Genomic DNA, 22,176 nt, shown 5'->3' with positions numbered 1-22,176 from the left:
CTGCACCATTGTACCTACGTCATTGCTTTCTGAACCACTATACTCTGCACCACTCTACTGTACACCACTATACTCTGCAGCACGCTGCACCCTAGCACTCTACAACTCTGCACTATTACTTTCTATACATAATGACTGCACTCTATGCCACTGCACTATATCCTGCACCACTCAACTCTATGCCACTCTATTGCACTATACGCCACTACACTCTACTCCTCTCTGCACCACTCTACTTGCGCCTCTCCACCCAATGGCATTGCACTCTACACCACTGCAATCTACTCTGCACTGCTCTACTCTATGCCACTGCACTCTGCACTCTATGCCAGTGCACTTTACACCACTGTACATTTTACGCGTCTTCATTTTAGGCCAACCCATAACACTCCACTCCATGGTACTCCACTCTGCGAGTCTCTGCTCCATTAAACTCAGCTCCACAGACACTCCTACTCCACTCTATGCCTCTCCATTCTACAGCACTCGACTCCACTCTACGACACTACTCCACTCTACGAATCTCTTCGCAACTCACTCCATGCCATTTTTCCACTTTATTCTATGACGCACTACTCCACTCTATGCCATTCCACTCGGACAATCTACTCCGCTGTACGCCACTCTATTCTACAACTCTCTACTCCAGTCAACGCAACACTCACTAAGCTACTCTACATGACTCCACAACACTCTATGCCACTCCATGACACTCTATCCAACTCTGAAACTATGCTCCCCTCTACGCCCTTCCACTCTGACACTCTACTCCCTCTACGACACTCCACAACACTGTACACTACTCCATGACACTCCACTTCACTCCTCTCAATTCTACTGTACGCCACTCCACTCCACGCCACTTTCCTTTACCCTACTAACTTTTAGCCATGCTCAACAGCAGCTACTCTGTTGTACTTTAGTGTCATTTCTAAAACATATTAGCAAAGCCAATAGCTCTTGCATAGGCAAGACCTATTGGCTATGCCAATGCTTGTCATTTATTAGATTTTACCAATGAACTGCTGCATTGTCGGTGCATAATGAAATATCATTATAAGCTGTGGCTCAGTTGTTGGCTCTTCCTATCCCATGTTTTTGGACAACCAACAAACACTATATATCCCTGCAACTAAAAGGGTCTGATGGACACAAAGGTATATTGCTTTTGTAAATTGGTCATCGGGGCAAAAAAACTACAAATGAAAACTTAGTCATCTACTTATATTTTTCTGTGATTAGTTTCTTTGAAAACCACGAGCGATCTGTACAAATAACCCCTTGCTCAATTCAAGCTTTTTTCTACTTTTCTGAAATGCATAGCTTTCAAGTTCATCCATAGATTATGCACCTGTTTCTACTGAAAATGACAAGTGGGTAGTACCAAAAGACATAAAAGAAAAATCGATTACCATTTTGTACAACTCTGCCTATTTGTGAAAGCTGGGAAGTAGGTGATCTTAGCACACCAACCCCTTTGGTGTTACCATTCTTAGAAAAAAAACACATGTTCTTGTGCAGCACATTTGTCCCCCAAAAAGACAAGTTTTGTTATGTTTGGCTGTGGTTTTTCAGTTTCTTTTAGGGTAATCCACATACCCTTGGTACCTTTTAAAGTCCCTAACTTGTGGGTGAAATGGATGTAATTTTCGACTAGATACCTTTTGTGGGGAAACCCAAAATTAGGAAGGCACTGATAATTATGTTAGCATGAAATGTTAGTTGATTACCAAAGATCGTGAATAAAAAAAATTTACCTTTACATACCGTACCTTAATTATGTGGCATGAGTGAAATTGCACGCTTTTGTTGTCTTTAACTTGGTAGTTGGGCCTTATCATATGTTTCCTATCTGCACATACATGTAGCTCCTGCTTTATTTAGTACTTTGAAATAAAATATATTTTTTGTCTGCTATAGGAACTGGTAGATCTTTAACTAGTGGACACTGTCGTCTTTGTCATGGGAAATTCTCTTCACGTAGTCTACGGAATGCCTTTGGAAAAGTTCCAGCGATGGACGACAGTTCTGAGAAGCAACGTCGTGTTGAGCATGTTTTCTTTGCTGACTTTCAACGATTGCTTGGAGTGTCCGTACGACAAGATCCCTCTCTGCCACCGTTTGTGTGTAAGAATTGCCATGCTCAGTTTTACAAATGCCACAGTGTCCTCAAGGCATTCATGCAAAAAGTTAACACATCTCCTACATCTCATGCGAAGACCAAAAGCAGGTATGTTATTGCTTTAGCTACATCTTTTCAAATGCCAGTCATGCTAGTTAACATGTTATGTATTCTATATACATTTTGTAACTTTTGTATTTTTTAAATGTGCTGCACAATTTCTAACATCCTGCTGAAAACACTGTCATTTTAGCTGAACCCCCACTTGTTTTTGTTTAGTGTGCAAACTATCATATATGTTTAATATATGAAGATTGCAACTATACCATCATGAAAAAGAGCAAATTAGACGACTTCATGCACTCAAGGATCGCTAAGGGCGCAAGTGTTAGAGAGGTCACCCACTTTGTCCCGCAACCCTCTAAGTGGAAGTCTTGCCCTCTCTGGTCCTGCCCAGTGGTTCCTCTACTGGCTCTGAATGCTTAGAACCACCAAATGAAAGACAAGATGAAGAATAGGGAATCTTCCGTTTCAGACTGGCATGGGCTGACTGTGGAACTGTATCCTTCCCCCAGTACCCCAAGCCCTTAATGTTCAGCTAGTAGCATGTGTATACTACCCTTATCCCCATGCAGCATCCACCCCATCATAACTTGGAAACTATACAAGCACTCCATCCGCCTGTGCTTAGTTACCAGAAACAACATCATCATTCCATTCATTACACAGCAAACATACAAAGTACACACTGTATTTCATGGAACTCCACCGCTGTCTAGAAAGTAACAAAATCCTCAAGCATCTTATCATACAGACTGAGGCAAGACAGCCTTCTAAGCTGCCCCATCAGTGAAGCCTTCAGCAGAAGCAGTGTACTCTTCAAGGCCATTAATCACTGTCTGTGGGAGCCGACTGTGCTGCTGTGCTGTCCTGTAGGGGCTGCCTGTTCATCTGTGAGGAGACCCTGCTGGGGGAGAACGCCACCTTGCTTCGCGCACCTCCTGTTTGCCGCGAGGGATCCTAGGACTAAGAGTCCCATCAGCCCCAGTGCACGACACAGCGCCGGGGCCACCTGAGGCTCGTTAGGCCCCTCCCTCCCTCAATATATTAGGGACTTCCTACCACGCGACGCGGAATGCCGGGCAAAGGGCGGGCCGATTGAGGCCGGGCTGGGCCACCCCCCTTGGCCCAACGCGGTACTGAAACCTCTATATCCTGCTGCAGTTAGGATACTACAGAAAGTAAAACGATCCGGAGTAAAAGAAACTTTGGACTGGGACACTTGGTCTCTGATACGTAAACCAACAGTGAGGGCTGGAAGGGGGTTTAAGTTTTATGCTCTATGGTTAGAGGGTGGGAGCATTGGCAAAATACGGGTGTGTCCAAATGTGGTATTTGGGGTAGCTTTGGCTGATTAGATTGATTGCTTATAGTATGGCCAGTAAAGCGAAAACTCGCTCAACAAAGGGCAAACCTCATATCCCTCTCACACCCCGGATAACAGTGCTCAAGCCTAAAGTAACTTTTCCCCTCAATGTACAGCCCATTGCGATTGACCTCATGCTGAGGAAAGTGATTGGTGTAGTCTCCAGTGAAATTGAGCACACGGAGAGACGCCTATCTCTAACGCCTACAACTGATCTATTTACCCTCCCCCCCCCCTCCCCCCCCCACTACAGGTCAATGATAATGAGATAATGGCTGATCCCTGATCCCCCACATGTCATCCTGGACTCACCTGCTCATGACATCCCCTGCGCACAGTTGGCTGTTGATACAGAGAAGACTACACCCTTGGTTGATAAGAAAGCCCCCATTAGCAGAAAAAGAAGAGCGTGCCCTAAGAAGTCCTGCACCAAGAAAACAAAACCAAGCCCTCCCATCCCCCAAACAAGAAGCATCGAGGATGAGGTTATCGAAATACAAGTACCACAGCACCCAGCCCCGCCGAGTTGGATGGCCCAAGTAGTTATAGATCTACAAAACCACCTAGAACTGCTTATTACTAGCCATGATTAAACCATTGGTTAGCAGGCTAGATAAAATCATAAATGAACTAAATAAGCAGAGAAGGACACAGGGCACTACTTCAAATAACAGAGCATTAGGCAATACCGCCATAGTGGACATTAGCCCGGACCCTCAGCCCCACACACAAAATAATTGTGTCAGTAATAAGCAACATATTGTCACACAGGCACCAACTTCCTTCAACCCCCCCAATACAAGTGGTAGCTGATAATAGGCCGGGAGCAGGGATCTTGGGCTCAGATAGGGGGCAGAGTCATCAACATCACAACCACAAAACAAAAAGCTCCCAACTCCTAAACTAGTAGAGACACATCACACAAGTCGGGAGATTAATGGAAGAACTATTAATCCTATGCCAACCATAAATTTACCACCTGAAGCATGCCCCTACATAGTTGTACTTGTGGGGGCACCGGAACTGAAGCCTGAACAGAAAGAGACACATACAGAACTAAAAAACAAGGTAATAAATTGGTTAAACCAGAACAGGCCACTACCTGACAAGAAAAGTGGGGAGATCCTACATGTTAGGAGGGTGAACTGGATAGGCAGTAGGAGCAAAGATACGACGGGCAACTGCATTATTGTGAATTTCAGGGACACCAGCTTAGTGGAGTACATATTAAATACTGGCAATATAAATCAGACAAGCACTATAAGACCGTTGCCACTGGGATATTTTTATCCCGTACAACGTGTCGCACACGACCCAAGGTACACTTTTGGTAGAACGGGAATGGGTCTAAATGGCCCCAGGGCTAGGAATTATACCTTGGATGGCCTGGCGACAAAAGAACATGGTCTAGCGGACTTGACAAATAGATTTAGCCCCCTACTGTCCCTTGATGAGAACGATTGACTAAGTAGATTGTCGTACCATCCAGACAATTCAATTGAGAAGGAGGGTGATGACATTAATTCACGGGGAACATCAGGGAAATACCAGCAGAGGGCGGCTGGAGCACTCCCATCTATGCAGGGACGGGGGATACAATTGGTGCCTTTATCAACTGAGGACGGGCCAAGTATTGAGAACCCGAGGGGAAAAGCTTCACTCAGGGAACAAGCTACTGAGGGAGGGCTAAAAATATTATCCTGGAACATAGCAGGTTTGGCGGGGAAATTTGATAATAAAGAATGGCGAAATTATTTAAGCGGGTTCCAAATAATAAGTTTGCAGGAGACTTGGGCGGTCGACAGCACCCCCTTCCAAATAGCAGGTTATAAGTGTTTTTTTGTACCAGCACAAAATGCTAGATCAGGAAGAGCAATGGGAGGATTAGCAATATATGTAGATCTAAACCTGGAAGGAGTCTGGAAACTTCCATTCTGGTCATCGCACACTCTCCAGGCGGTAAGATTTTCAGGTAACGGGCTGAGGCTGATTATATTTAACATCTATAACACAGGGTTTGCGAAAGGAAATAATCTTGCACTCCAGGAACTAGATCACAGACTTAGTCAGGAGCTAGACTATAGGAAAGGGGCTGTAGAACCCACTGTACTAGTCATGGGTGATTTAAATTGCCACCTATGCCCAAATTAGTTTCCCTTAATTAGAGACTGGTCCTGTTGTCCAATTGAGAAGGGTCCACATTTCGAACACACCATTGAGGGAATAGCAAGCTCTTAAGAACTCATGCCCTAGAACATACCATCGACTTGGCTAGCTTGGAAATAGATAGGTCCCTTACACCAACCTTTAAATGATGCTCTTCCTTTATAGACTACATTCTAGTATCCGGTCTTCTAAAAAACTGGATTAGCTCAGTAAGGATTGACTGGAGTATTTTTAGTGACCACAATCCTTTAGTTCTGCAACTCCTATCCCGAGGTTGTTCCAAGAAGAGTCCACAACCAGATACTGAGTTGAGGGCAACCGATCAGGTAAGACGGCTCAGGTGGTCGAAAATTGATGGTGAGGCATTTTATGAATCTTTAATAGCTACGGGGAAAGAACTGATTGAGGAATGCCTATATCTAACGATAGAGGGGTGCTCCCTGGTCAAGGCGTTCGGGTCAGTAACCAGCCTGGTAGAAGGGCTACTGAAGGCAAAGGGTCCCAGGGGAAATACAACACAGCCAAGATGGTTCAATACCAACTGCTCACGAGCTATGCGAGACTTAAAATCTAGCCTTAAAGCCAAACCTAGGGCAAAATAAAAGTAGCCCTTTGCAGACAGACATACAAAACTGTGTTAAAGCAGAGAAAGGTTTCCCTTCAAGCTGAAGTGTGGGCAGACCTAAGGGAGGCTGGTGAGAGAAGGGATTCGATTGAATTTTGGAGGATAATCAACAGGCCATGTTTTCAGGATAGTAGCGACCCTGTGATTGGAACGAACATATTACCTGAACAGTGGGTGACACACTTTGAGGGACTTTATAACCATAATCAGTATACTGATCAGGAGGGGGGGTGGGACGGAAAGCGGAGCCTGGAGGTAGAATTCTTCCTTGAAGAAAAACCAAGGCGATCCAAGGTCTCACCCGCAATAGAGCCCCAGGCCCTGATGGCACTCCACCCGACCTGTATTTGAGTAATGTAGACCTATGGGCCCCCATCCTCACGAGGGTGTTAAATGCGGCTATTAAGACCGGATTGCCTCGCTCCTGGTCTATCGCAACAATCGACCCTATATTTAAGAAGGGAAATAGGGACAACCCCCAATGCTATAGAGTCTATAGACCAATATCACTGATTGATGTCTCAGCCAAAATCCTCGGCCGGGCAATCTTGGAACAGCTCATGGACTGGACGGAAGAGCATCACACCATTTCGTACACCCAGTACGGTTTTAGATCTGGAAGGTCCACCAGTGACCAGTGCCTTAACCTCTATTTGCTGGTTGCAAAATATACCAAAGCCAGCAATGAAGCTATTTACTTGGGGTTCATGGACCTAGCAGCTGCGTTTGACCATGTAAATAGGAATAAGCTATGGGTCATGATGAGTAACATGGGAATTGACCCAGGGCTGATCAACATTCTCAGGGGGGGGGGGGAATACAGAACCCATTCCATGTACTAGTGGAGTTATACAGGGTTGTATTCTCGCCCCCTTTTTGTTCTTGCTTTATATTAATAACCTTGAGGGAACTTTGATTGCCCTGAATGCAGACTGCCCAAAAGCAGGAACACGCCATATACCGATGCTTTTGTACGCGGATGGCGCGGTCCTGCTTGCCCGTACCCCGAAGGGCTTGCAGTGTTTAATTGATGGATTTGTAAATTTCATGGATACCTTAGATCTATCAGTGAATTTAAGTAAGTCTTTTGTGATATTGGCTGGCAAGAAGCCGTGTAGGAACTTTGCATATAAAATAGGGACACACACTTTAGAGAAGGTGAAGACCTTCTCTTATCTGGGGCTACTATTTGATGGGGCACTAAAATGTAAAACCTTGGTAGAAGAGCGGTGCTCCAAATTGATATCCTCAAATGGTACTATAACAAATTTTGCCCGAAGGTTGGGTTGTTGGTCCCCAGAACAGGTTATGAACCAATATGGCTCGATAAGCACCACGAAAGCCTTGTATGGTTCAGAAGTGTGGGGCTTTGTGGATGCTAAGCAACTACAGATAGAGGAAGATAAAAACATGAGAAGGATTTTAAAAATCCCCCAGAGCACTCCTGCGGTAATTGCGCACACAGAGCTGGACAGACCATTATTGAGGATCAGGTTAAGCTTGGCCCTATTATGGCATGGTTAAGAAATTGGGCAAATCCTGAGGCAGACTTATTATGAGAGATTGTCTACAAAGGGATAATGGTCTACAGATGCCATGGTTAAAATACATCAAGGTTACTTTAGAGGATCTAGACCGGAAGTATCTCTTTACCAACCCAAATGCAATATCGAATTCTGACAAACAACAGATTAAAAAAATGTTGCTTGAACAGTTTACCACACGTAGAGCAGGATTAGAACTGTCCAAACGGTCAGTAAGTGCCCATTGTCTCATTAAGAATAGCGAGGGCATAGAACCCTATTTGTATTTGATGTATAACTCTCAGGATAGGTTTTTAATGTCTCGTTTTAGGCTCAATTTATTACCAAATATACTGGCTGACCCACCTGGTTTTACTTTAACAATTGAGCAGAAGGGTGCCTGCGGCTGCGACAATCGGTCTCCGCAGGACACCCCTCATTTTGTACTTTTGTGTCCTTTCTACAAGATGCCTAGATGCAAATTTTTGGTGGATATTTTAAAAGAGGCAAAGTTCAGTCATGCTAAAACTGCTTTGCTCTTTTTACAAAGAGCAAATGACATGCATACATTATGTTGTATTATGAATTTCCTAAAAGTCTCGGTAAGGTTAAGAAATACAAGAGGACAATGGCAATTAATGCTCCCAGATAAAATCTTTTTTAACTTTTTAAATCTATATTGCTGATTTTAGATGGAGTTCAGATATGTTATTTAATTGAATTTTTAATTGTGTATATATGTACTTTTAAGATGCTTTTTAATCATCGAATAAAGATTTACTGAACTGAACTGAACACTGTCTACCCAATCTGAGAACCACTCCTCTATTACAATGAAAGTGCGCTGCCATAAAGCCTTTTTGTTTAAAGATAAAATCAGACAACACATTGACAATGAAATTCAAGCCATCACTCCCATGATGCCACAACGCTATGAATCCAACGGGACTCTTTTCTCCCCCCCCTATTGAAGACTTCTCAAGTTTCTTTAACCCAGAATAAGTATTGAAGAGCATTTCCAACAACGTTTTCAGACCACTATTCCACATAGTCATTGCATCCTCAAGACTGGACGGATGCTTCAGGGGATGAAAAAGCGCAGCCTGGATCCTGACATGGTCACCAGTTACCACTGACCTATCACCCACCTTCCATTACTGGGCAAAGTTCATTGAAAAGGACATCATCATCCAGCTTCATGAGAAGCTCAAGTGCTAGGCACTCTTCCACGACTATCAATCTGGTTTTAAATCACATGGTAACTCCGAAAAGCTACTATCAAAGCGGTCCACAACTCTCATGTTAACCAACAGTGGAGACTATATTCACCATGTCCTGTTCAATTTCTCAGCATTGTTATTTACAGTCGATAAGGTCCTGGTCGTCCCCCTCTCCTCAAAACTGGGCTTGGACAACACTGTCCTGCCTTGGTCTCATCCTCCCTACCTCCTCCAGATCAAAGCCTAATCTCCTAACCTGTGGCATTCCCCAAGGATACCTCCTGTCAAAAGTGATGTTAATTCCCTGCATTGAATATCTTGGTGTCATCGTGACAGGCAAGAATGATGCTAGCATTATTGGCATTCAAATGATATCCAGCTATAATTTAAGGTCCCAGTGGTAAGTAGCATTGACATCCAGAGAAACTCCCTTACCACAATAAAGTCCCAGATGTCAAAGGCCTCCCTAAAGCTCAAACAGCTAAAGGCAAATAATGTTCTCGAGCCCACCAATAGCAAACAAATCAAAGTTTGGCTCTAGCAATGTACCTCAAATGGTTCATTGCTCAACTCATCAACTATGCCATATCATTGGGTTTTTCCATCAATACCAGCCTCTGTGCAAGAACTCGGATCGCAAAGAAGAGGAAACCCGTTGGCATTCAACTTTTCGTGTTCTCCACAGTTAAGGCCTTTTTCTTCATGAAAAATCCAGTGCGGCATTGGTACTAAACATCTAAGCATAAGCCATATCCTGCTTGCTAGATTCAAAGTACTATCTGATCTGTCTGAACCATCTTCCTAGACGTAACAGGTCTGTTCATAGATTTAAGAAGTTTGACAAGCTCACCTCCATTCTCTGAGACCTCCATTGACTCCCACTACTTATTGCCATCCAGTTTACTCTTGCAGTCTTCAAGGTGGTAAACTCAAACACAGCACCATACCTGGCAAACACAATCCCCGGTGGCCTGTGCAACATCTGCAACTGCAACATTAGCATGCTAAAGACCAGAAAGTACAAGAAAACCAGTCAACCTGTCTTCTCCTTTGCCCAACAATCTTGAATACTGTCCCCATGCAGATCTGCCTAATACCCTCCCTATTTCTATATCCAGCTTGTCTGAGGGCAGTCAAATTATCGCGCAGGACCTATTCCTCATATCATTCCTCTCTGGAACAAATATGTCCAGAATGAGTATATATTGGATAGCAAATAGGAAACGTTAGAAGCAGGAGAATTGCACACTGCTGGGGCAAAAATCCTAATGATAAAGCCCTAGGAAGGGAAGTGAAACACAGGATGCCAAGTATACATTCAGTGTCTATTGCAGAGTGCATAACATTACCCAAAGTTTGATTGGATCAGGGAGGCTTTCCCTGCTTCACCAAGTATACCAAAAAGTGAAGGATACAAAAAAGTTGTGATGGATGGAATACTTGAATGCATCTCGACCATTGATAATTACTCAGGGACACATCTCAGTTCATTGTTATTTTCTGCACTTGGTTTGGACCTAGCCATTTGCAAATCAATCGGAACAGTAAGCCAGAACAGCCAGGCCAGTTCCTACCTGAACCAGAACACAAGAAATTCAAAACAGTTTTTGCCCTGGAGTGTAGCGTGGTTACAGTGGCACAGTGATCATGGGACTCATGTCTCGGCATACCCCTTTCCCTTGGGTGTTGCACTGAAGTGTACAAAAAAGAGAGGAGAGGTAAAGAGAGAGGGAGAGAGGAAGGGAAAGAGAGAGAGCGGGAGAGAGAGGAGAGAGACAGAAAGAGAGGGAGGGTGAGAAAGAGAGAGCGAGAGAGTGAGAGAGTGAAAGAGTGAGAAAGAGCGAGTGGGAGAGAGACCGAGAAAGGGGGGTAGAGAGAGCAAGAGAGGGGGAGAGAGAGAGAGGGAGAGACAGAAATAGTGAGGAGAGATGAAGAGAGAGAGGGAGGTAGAGAAAGAAGGAGAGAGAAAGGGAAAGAGTGAGTGAGAGAGAGAGAGAGGGGGAGAGAGAAAAAGAGAGCGGGAGAGACGGAGAGAGAAAGCGAGAGGAAAGAGAGAGTGAGAGAGAACGCGCCCTGGTGCGAGCTGTGGCCCCCGCAATATTTCTAAAGAATAACGTAATGTAATTTTAATTTCCTACCCTATCTATAGAGTCATTTTGAGAATTTCCCTATTTTTTTCTATTCTGGAATTTTTCGTTGGCACCTTTTTTCGCTGGCATATTTTTACTGTTCGTGGAGGAAGAAAGAGCTGGCGGGATGGGTGGGGGGAGGGCGGTGAGGAGGGAGGGAAGTGGAGAGACCGGGAGGAAGAGTAGGATGAGAGTGAGAGAGCGTGAAAGGAAGAGAGTCGACGAGCGAGAAGCAGACAGACGGAGTGGAGATTGGGTTGAGAAGGGGTGAACACGAAAAGAAGAGACAGGGTGGATGCTGGGCTGGCCTGAAAGGGGGGGGGGGCAGGACGAGTGAGAGACTCATGAGGTGGACACTGGAGAAAGCGGGAAAGAAGGGGAGAGAGAGAGACTGACCGAGTAAGAAAGAAAAGATGGAACTGATGCGGGGGTAGACGAGCGATATTGAGAAAGTCCCCATAACTGAGTGCCTCGGTTATACTTAGTGCGCCTCACTGCACCACGGTTGAAGGTACGAGGTGTGTCAGTGTCTCCATTTCTGGCCTTCTCATCCCGCCCCACATCCAGTCTCTCATGAAAGAGTCAGAGTAGGGCATTAACTCCGCATTAAAGCCTTGTGTATCACAGGCCTTCGATTTAGACTGCAGGGGCGGGTGTCTGCTGTCCCTCGCCGGCCTCCATACCACCCCAGCACTTTTAGTAGGGTTCACACAAAATATGCTGGTATTGCTGTTTCAGGATTCCAGTTGCAACCCTGTTGGCAGCTGTGCAAAGCCTTGTTGCATGTCTCCTTAGATGGGGCCCCACTCGCTGGATTTTAAAAATCTTCTGAGTGAGACACATGAAGTGTGATATGCTGTTTTACACTAGAGCAGAGAGCGGACGGAAAGGGAGAGTAGAGAGCGGACGAGAAAGGGAGAGCGAGAGAGCCAAAAGGGAGAGCGAGAGAGTGAACAAGAACGAGCAGAGAGAGAAAGAGCACGGGGGAGAGCGAAAAAAAGCGTAGAAAGAGAGAAAGCGGGTGGGGGGTGAGCCCCTTCAAGATACAAGCGCAAACCTGGAGCAGTCTGACAGGCGCTCCCAAGCCCCCCCTCTCCACCACGCTCCTCTCTGCAGCTGTAAACAAACTCCTTTGCATGTCAACGTGGCTCACTCAGCCCGTGCATTTCAAGTTGAGTAATAATTATAGCGTGTGCCACAGAGAGGCTGCATTTCGTAGTGCTGTAAGTAACAGGAGTGCAGTCAGAGCAGTGCTTGTTTGATGGCATCGACGCACTTCAGACGCCGTGGGAGGCATGATATGGAAGTGTGACCTCGTACTGTGGTGTAGAGCAGTGTGTGATTTGGTGGGGGGGGGCATTGGGAAGGAGGGGAAATACACAACTATGGGTTTAGGGGTGGAATGTGTCGATCCTAGAGCCGGAGGAAGGTTTTCAGAGCAGAAATTCTGCAGTCTGTCAGCGCTCTGCAATGCTGGCTGTTTGTGCCCGAGGCGACATCTGAAGATATGCACTCATCTCGCACTCTGACTCAATAGAGCATTAATATTCTGAACCTTTATGAATGAAACGTCTAATTGGCAAAGAGATATCTAGGCACGCACACATCATAGCTTCAGGCGCGTTTACCTGCCATGATGTGTTCCCAGCAACAATTACATGTTCTGGGCATTTCAAGTGAGCTTGTTGGTTCTCCGCAAGAGGAGCTAGAAAAAAAAATACGGGGATTTTAAAAGCAGCGATAAGAAAGCTGCTAACAAGCTAGCTGGGAAAACATAAGCTTTTGAAGCACGAGCTAAGTGACACAGACCTGCAGCATGTAGGGGGTTCGAAGTGCAGCACATGAAAATAATGAACAAGCGTGAGGGAGCGTGGCATGGCCCCTTGGCCGTGAGCACACACAGTTTTTCCCTTGGGGGACCGAGCAGGGGCACCATCTGTTTGAAAGTGAAATACAAACCGATGGTTTCAAAGCTCGCTCCCGCAAAGGAATCTCCAAATGTGCATGTATTGCCATTGAAAGCTATGCAAAGCGTGCAAGTTTTTGGCCGAAAAAACGGAATCGATTCCTAAAGTCCCCTCCTATGCAGCAGATGCTCGCTGCGTAGGCGATACCTAAAAAGAATTAGGGGGGTGGGGAGTACAAATTAGTTTACCCCTAGATGAACCTAATCACAATAGAGGACTTGAACAGGGAATGTTGACCTGGGAGACTGAGGAACGCTGGCGATGCCAACAAAAGATCCTTGACAGTGCCCACTGCACATCCTCTCTGAGCCAGAGAAAGGCAGTTACGAACTGGCACATGGGTTGACATTGTTGTCCCCGTGCCGCAAGACCAAGTTGTTCCATCTCCCAGAATAGAATAATTTGTGGATGGATAGCAAGCAGACAAGATGATGTCCAGCACCTCCGGTGGCAACTGAAAGGAGCTTAGGTGTCCCCACTCAGTCTTCAGGAATGAAAATGGAGGTTCTGTAGACAAGGTTGCAAAACCATCCCAGTAACTGAGAGAGTAGGTGCACCATAAGCAGACTAAGTAAGGGGACACAGTAAGCGGTGCAGAAGGTCTGTGTACCACACCCTTCGCAGCTAATCTCGTGTGATAAGAATGACTTGGGCTCTGTCTTGGCGAACCTTCCTCAGAATTCTAAGAATCAAGGGTATGAGGGGCATCATGCAGTGAAGCGGAAATATCCAGTAATGAAACGCATCTCCAAACATTGCCCTCATTGAACACCGAACTGCTGTCACTGAGCATTTTCTGATGAGGTGAACCAGTACACTCGGAGTGCCTTAGACGGTGAAGACATCCAGGACTACCTCTGTTAGAAGACACCACTTATAATATGCATGATAACTCCGGTTGGGGCCCTCCGCTTTGGTATTCAGAGATCTTGCTGGTTATTGGCTGTTACCTGATTCTTTGATGGTGTGCTCAAGACCACAGCCTCAAAAGCGAAGTTGTGACCCTGCTTCCTCTTGCTTATTCACATACCGCATAACAGTTGTGTTGTCCATCAAGATCTAGACAGTCCAGCTACGAATGAAGGGAAAGGAGGCCTTGAGAGCCAGCTGAATCGCCCACAGCTCTAGCAGGTTGATGTGGAGCACTTCCTCTTCTGCAGAACAGAAGCCTCTGATCTCCAGATCCTCGACCTGGGTTGCCTACCTGAAAGGGGAGGCATCCGTCATTACTGTGACCACAGTTGGAGGAGTACAAAAGGCCATCCCTTACAGAAGGTTCTCCTAGATTCCCTACCAGACCACATCTGCCGTTGTGTTCTGGAAGACTACAATAGTATCTGACAGGTCTTCCCCTGATTCAAACCACTGTCTGAGGAGGCATCCTTGCAGAGCCCTTATGTGCCAACCCGGAGAATAGCGAAATCCAGTAAAACCATTAGGACTGGAACTCCTGCACCTTCCAGGAAGTATTTAACCATCGCATGGATGCCTTGGACCCTCTGATGTGGATGAAAGGCGTCAAGAAGAGTGCCCCAGTGAACAGGAGATTTTGAAAGAGCTACAGGTGACATTTGAGGCTGTCTAGCCGCTGTCGACTACAGATGATGCATAACAGCCTCTGATGCCTCAACTTTGATCAATCAGTCGTCCAAGTACGGGAAAACAAGAATTCTATACCATCTCTGATGGGCCCCAATCACTCCCTTGGGAAAGACCAGATGAGCTGAAAGGGAAAACCACAAATTGGGATTGCAAAATCAGGATATGGAAGTACGGATCCTGTAGATCAAGTGACACAATCCAGCCTTCCATTTCTAATGCCAACAGTACATGAGCTAGGGCCAGCATCTTGAACTTTTCCTTCATAAAGAAAATGTTCAGGTTGCTGAGATCAAGGACTGGGCTCAGGCTGCCATCCTTTTTGGGAACAAGGAAGCTCTGTGAATAGCATCCTGACCAATTTCCTGCTCAGGCACTAACTTCACTTCTCCTTGAAAATCAGCCCTACCACCTCCAGCTGCAGAATGGAGAGGTGATCTTCAGGCAGGTAGGAAGGTTAGGGAAATGTAATACATACCCCTTCTACTATCTGTAGGACCTACTGGTCAAAGTGGCGGCCTTCCATGCCTATAGAAAGGAAGATACTTGGCCTCCCACCACCTCTGGTAAAAAAAATAAACTAGAGCTACTGGGGAGGAGTAAAGGACAGGATGTTCAGATCCTCTCCTGGTAGTGCTGGGGAAGAGGACATGACAGGATGTTGGCATCCTCAGCATTTTCCTTCTGCCCCTATTTTGCTTGATGAGGGGATTCTGAGCCTGCAGTTACTGAAACTGAGTGGTCTGTGGCTGGGGGAAGCTAAAGCCTCTGGCAAAAGCCTCAAAAATAGAGAAACTGCTTATAATTTATGTGGGGCTGTTGTTGCAGCCCTGGAGACTTTGCCATAGCCTTGCTGACATTGAATTTTTAAAGTGGCCTGTCTGTAGAAAAGCCAGATGTATATCCCAGCAGAGTGGCGTAGGGAGACAGAGGACCCCATAGCTTGCGTCACTGAGTCAGCAGTCTCAAGCCCAGACTTAATGATTCATCTGGAGTTTTTCTCGCCATTCAGAATGATCTCTGAGAATTTAGTTTTAAGGTCATCCGTAACATGGGAGAACACCAGCTTGGCCATGTTTCACAGGGCATGAGTGTCTCTGGCATGTGGCTCTGGTAGATTTAAAAGCTTTGCATCCAGCTGAAAATAATTACTTGCCCCAAGCCTCTGTGCTTTGATATTCCCTGTTTGAGTGAGTGGGAACATATCCGCGATCTAGCCTGAGGCGCAGGAAACCTGAATCATTAGGCTCTCTGGAGAAGGATGGTGTACAAGAAATGGGGGGTCCTAGAAGCAGGGCGATATTGCCTTGCTACCAGCCTGCTTACTGTCGGAGTAGACATGGGCTTCTCCCATACCTTCAGGACCAGGTCCAGCAAAGCTTCACTCCATGGCAGTAGTAGTTCTGAGGATGGAACAGGACCCTGAAATACCTCAGTGAGGTTATTATTATTGGATATTATTATTGGTCTTAACTGAGGGCAGGAGCAGTTCTAAAACTTCCACCACCATCTTCTCCAGGGAGTGGAAAAATATGACATCAGGAGGGAGAAGCCCCGATGGGAGGTGAGGCCAGCAAAATCAGGCGAAGGGTCACCAGAACCCTGGTGTAGTCCCTCTGATCCATAAAGGTTAAGGGTGTCTGAATCAGACCGAACAGTTTATGCATGATGTGGCTATAGGAGAGCGAAGATTCCTAGTGATACCTCTCCACCTCCTGCAGTCTTTAGGCTTGTCTTACAGGCCTATATTATTCCATGTAGCATATTCACTCTGAAACTTGTCAGAAAGCCCAACATCGTTTTTTTCCAGATCAGAAGTAATGTCCTTGGTGCTGTTGCGTAGTGCTGTTGGTGAACAATAACTGTAAGTTATTCATTTTAATTTTAAGAACGGTGGTGCTCGTGCACTCCCACAAGCGTCTATGCACGTGCTGTGATAGTAGTGGACCTCGCACGTATCCTGCCTGTAACAGCGTTGGCTGTCACTGGAGGTCAATCGTCATAAACAAAGCTACGTGGGTATGCAAGATTGTTACGCAATGTTGTCAAGACTACAGGACTCAGTCTTATGACCACAGGTATTTTTATTATAATTACATGTTACAGTATAGCAGCAACAGTGTGAACCCATATTCGTTATAATGGCCAACCTCTATTCCATTACGCCCCCACCAGCATTTTTATCGTCTCCTGGTAATCCACCAATGTTGTCGGAGGATTGGCAAGAAGATTTTCTAACTTATTTAGATGCCATTGGTGGTGATGTATTTATGCCTAAATGCAAACTGGCAATTTTAAAACCAAACTTAGGTGCAGAAGGATGAAAAGTTCTAAAACAATTGCCAATTCCACCTCGTGAAGCACAAGAAAATGAGGCGGAAGAGGATGATGATGATTAGTTTGTGCAAGCCATGAGAGCATTAGAAAGCAATTACAAAGAGGAAGTACATATTGTGGTGGAACACCATAGATTATTTTCTAGAGAACAAATGGTGAGGGAAACTGTTTTTTAATACATTGCTGTATTGAGAACATTAGCATCTACATGTAAATTTTGAGCGTTAAGAGATGAGATCATAAGAGATCAGTTAGTAAATAAAACTAAAATGAAAGTTCAAGAAAAACTACTCAACATGAAGGAACCTTCTTTAGAGAAAGCTATTCTTGCGGCAAAAAATGTGGAGAATACCACGTAATATGTGAAAGAACTAAAACAATAGTTTGACAAACATGGAGATACGTTAAAAACTGTAAATGTGGTACAAAAGTTAAAGAAATTGGATATGAAATCCACAAATTCACATGATGAGGGGATAGTAGAAAGACTGAAAGTAGATGTTATCGATGTGGTAGTGAAAAGCATATTGCTTCATTTACTAATCATCCAGCTATTACAGTTGGATGTTACAAATGTAGACGAATAGGTAATTTTGCTTGTGCGTTTAAGGAGCAGAGTGGAGAAGTAAACAAAATGTAAATGTTCTTCACAAAGGTGAAGAATCTGATCTGAGGATGATGAGGTATTGGTCTTGAGGATGTATTGATGAATTCTGTGTGTGAATCTTATCATCCACAGAAGTGTAAAGAGACCATTTGTGAAAAATTACTTGAGTATTTGTGTTCCCCATATACTATCATTGATATATTGACATACAAAAAGCTAGGCCATGCAGAATTGACTGCTGCTGAGATTAATCCTGTGGGTTACTGTGGGAAGAAATTACTATTGTTGGCATGTTTTTCTACTAATGTACATTTCAAAGGACGATCTGTGCAGGTCTAGGTTTATGTGGCCCGTGAGGGAAAGATTCTTAGGGTGGTTTGATCAACGGCTGCTTGGCATTGTTTCAGATCCAAATCATCCGGCGCATGTCTTATTCACTAACATTGAAAAGGTTGATGAGTAGAGTGGTGACTGTAAATGGAAAGATACATTTGCTAATGTTTTTACAACTAAATTAGGCTGTTTGAGGGGTTTCTGTCAAAATAATTTTGAAGAAGGATGCCAAACCGGTTATTCATAAGGTGAGGGGAGTGCCCATTACTATGAGAGTTGCTTTAAAGGAAGAGTTAAATCGGTTGGAGACTGAAGGTGTTATAGAGCATGTGAAATCTGCTTACTGGGTATGTCCAATTGTTTAGGTGGGGAAATCGGATGGGGGAGTCCGCATGTGTGTTGACCTCCGTGACGTAAACAAATCATTTTTGGTAGATCAGCATCCCCTCCCTAATATTAATGAGTTGTTGGCAACCATTATTCACAAAAAGGTATTTTCAACATTAGATTAATAAGAAGCATACTATCAAGTTTAGTTACATCAATCTTCAAGACATTTAACAACATTTATTACTCCAGAACGTTTGTATAGATTTTAACCATGCCATTCGCTTAGCTTCTACCTCAGCGGGTTTCCAAAGAATTATGCAAAAGCTGGTTGACATTGACTTTAATGTAAATTTCTTACAGGATGATATATTGGTGTGGGGTAAGGATGAACAAGAACAATACAATATATACTGCAAAAAGTGTTGACTAAATTAAGTGATGCTGGTTTGACTGTGAATGTGGGCAAGTGTAAGTGTGCAGTAAAGCAAGTGGAGTATCCAGGACATACCATTTCTGAAAATGGTACAAGTTCAAAGTTGAAACTGGTGGAAGCTATAAAGAATGCCCAGTCACCAACAAATAAAGACTAGCTTAGATTGTTTTGGGATATGTCAGAAAATTATGCAAAATTTGTTTGGACACCATCTTGTGAAAATGCTTTTGTAAAGATAAAAGATTGTATAATTAACATTGTTAATTTAAAACAGTTTGATGTGAAGGATCAATCCATTTTAGTGACCGATGCCAGTCTGTATGCGCTGGTTGTGGTTTTGATGCAAAGAGAGGACGGAGAAGACAGAGTTGTTGCTTTTGCTTCTCGTACCCTCAGAGGTGCAGAAGGAACCTATAGTGTTATTGAAATGGGAGCTTTAGTGTGTTGATGGGATATCAAGCACTTAAGAACTACATTTGGGGACGTTCATTTGAATTATGGACAGATCACAAGCCATTGGTTGAACTGTTGTAGCCAAATGGTTGTATATTTACAAGAGTTTTCATTTGAGATAAAATATGTCCCGGGACATACTTATGTAAATGCAGATGTTTTGTCATGTTTACCACTGCTGATTACCAAACAAAAGATGCAAGATTGAGGTGATGATGGTGATGATATTGTTGTTGCTTCGTTACCGGAGTGTGGAAAGGGAGCTATTGAAGAAAATGAATGTTATCAAAAATGTCAACCGATGAATAAAGAGGTGTATGGGCTGAGTTGGCATGGTTGGGTGGCAAATTGTATAGAGGTGAGAAATTGGTTGTTCTTGAAGAACTCTGGGTTCAAGTGGTAGATTTGTTACACGATGGTCATGGAGGCATGTCTTGAATGAAAAGAAAGGCAAGAGAACATTTTTGGTAGCCAGGCATGGACCGTATGATTGAGAGGAGAGTGAAAAATTGTTTACCATTTGCAAGGAGTGATAAAACCAATAAGTCTCAGGAAACGCCAATTACTCCTGTAAAATTTTCTGATGAGCCGTGGGAGAAATTAGGTATGGGCATCTGTGGATCGTTTTCTACAAAGGATGTGTGGGAAAGTATCCTTTGGTTTCCACAACAAATTTTATTGATTGATCAGGTAAAAGCATATATACAGCTCTCCACAGTCAGGAGATCACTGCCAAATAGCAAGACATGTCTCAGTATCATTACAAACCCAATCGATTTAAAAAAAAAAAGAACCCCCCCCCCTAGGCTCCCCCCACCTCCCCTAGCTACCCAACATCCCCGCTACCCACCCCTTATCCCACCCTAACCCGGGGCACGTGATCACAATAAGTCTTCATCACTTGATTGTATTGTATTAGGCAGCATGCGCTTCTCTAGGCATCCTTTGGTTTAATGGATTACTTTTCTAAATGGCCTGAAGTCAAGTTTTAGTTGTGTGAATACCGATGTGGTGAAGGAATTTTTGACGGCCAAAGGAGATCGTTCCAGACAACGACCCACCGTTTCCGTCTAGTCAGATGGAGGATTTTTTTTTTTTAGGACAAATGGAGTTGTGCATCATCGCACAGCGCTATATCATCCAGAGAGAATGGCTTGATTGCGAGGTTCAATCTGGTTTTGGTGGAAAGTATGCAGTTGATTGCACGTAGTGATTTGGGCTGGAAGAAAGAAATGCAGAAGATGGTATGGAATTATAGAACGACTCCCCATTCAGTTACGGACATCACACCTTTTTTTTGTTAAAAGGAAGAAATCCACACTCATTGGTGTGTCTGGGATGGATGTGCAAGGTTAAAAAGGTTGCTCATGATGTTAATGACACAAAGGCCAAGATTAAGGACAGAGTTGGAAGATATTAGCAAGAATATCAGTTGAGGCATGAAATGGCAACTAAGTGTAAAAATACATCTAATAAGGTGGGTGGTTAGGTTAGATATATGAAAGGAAGGTTGGGAAAGAAAGGGGAAACTGTGTGGTCAACTCCATGTAAATTGTTTAGAGTAAGGGGTAATACAATGGAGTTAAATGGTGGTAATGCGTGGAATGCCAGGAAATTAACGAAGTGCAATGATGCTAAAGTTGTATGTGGAAATTGAGGTTCATGTAGCTATTACATTTTACTATTTCATCATTTCACTTTATCATTATCATTTTTATAGAGTTTAACATCTGAAATGTTTATTCAAACTTTTTTAAAGGTTTATTAAAGAGAGGAGATATGTTGCATTTGCATCTCTTAGGTTTATGTCAGAACATGGAATGTTGCATGTTATGGGGAGATAGATTCTAGTGTGGGGATTCCAAGGGGTGGCAGTTGCTGCTGGGCACGGAAGTTGGAGGACGTGTACATGAACTGAAGGAAAAACATATTGCTACTTACCTCTATGTGTCTTGGATTTAATAGTAGGACTCACAGGATTTTGAGTACTGCTCTTAGTTCAGACACCACAAATCAAGTGAGGGTCACTTGTAGTCCCTACAGGGCTTAATGCCCAAACGCTTTTGGGGATGGCAGTGTGGCATCCTAATGCTCTGCTATTGATGTATTTTAAGCTTGAGGTAACACACATAGTGTAAAACTGTGATAGAGAATGAGCTCCAGATCCGTGTTTTGAAGGCATGGAAAAAAGGGCACTGGCACTATTGTGCTAGGTTGGGCATTTTATGGCTTTGGCAACCAGACGTCGCTTCCGAAACAGAGCCAGCGCCCCTTACCAGTGTCAAAGACATTTGAAATTTCTGGAACCAGGTTGACTCCTGAAATTATTCAACAGGTGAGGAATCTGCTGGTAGAAGTAGCAATCGAAAGGGGAGCTTTCATAAGGCTTCATGTGATATGGAGGGGATTTAATGATTAGAATGCTACGGGAATGTGTATCTTGGAGGATTTGTTCTTGAAAAGTGGGAAGATCTTCAGATTAATCTTGGTCAATACAATGATTGGATGGACATGGCTGAAAGTAGCTCCAAAATCCTGGTGGGACCCCTCAAGCCTCTGACAGGCCCAATACTTCATGTTGTACTCCTTAATGGAATGGGCAGAACTTCATGAGGAACTTTAAAAAAATGTGTTTTAAAAATCTTCATTTAGTTTAATTTTCCCAAAAATAAGTACAATTAAAAAATGAAGCACAAACAAGTAGCTTTAATTTCATATTGACATCATGCAGTCGCAGCTCATCTTCTGGAAAATTGTGCATCCCCTTTTGTGTAATGCAATTAGATACAAACAATACTTCACTGAGCATTTTCCGGATACAGGAGGGCCGCCATTCACTATGAGTTTAGTAGCGATTTATAAAGCACTAAGTGGGCAAATGGCACAGAGGAGGGTGATACTTGCAC

At 44.0% G+C, this 22,176-nt stretch overlaps 1 protein-coding gene across 1 annotated transcript in view; it reads left to right on the top strand.

Moving 5' to 3' along the window:
• ZNF276 (zinc finger protein 276) overlaps window positions 1-22,176 on the top strand; it is a 177,041-nt gene that overhangs the window by 18,497 nt on the left and 136,368 nt on the right. The window contains exon 2 of the mRNA XM_086945788.1: window positions 1,921-2,230. Within this exon, the coding sequence (XP_086801914.1) occupies window positions 1,921-2,230 (310 nt within the window). The remainder of the gene's footprint in view (window positions 1-1,920; window positions 2,231-22,176) is intronic.

Source organism: Lissotriton vulgaris, chromosome 12 (assembly GCF_964263255.1).
Source record: "Lissotriton vulgaris chromosome 12, aLisVul1.2, whole genome shotgun sequence".
In the NCBI taxonomy this organism is placed as follows: domain Eukaryota; kingdom Metazoa; phylum Chordata; class Amphibia; order Caudata; family Salamandridae; genus Lissotriton; species Lissotriton vulgaris.
The sequence above is the reverse complement of the archived record's forward strand: the minus strand, read 5'-3'. Positions and strand labels throughout refer to the sequence as shown.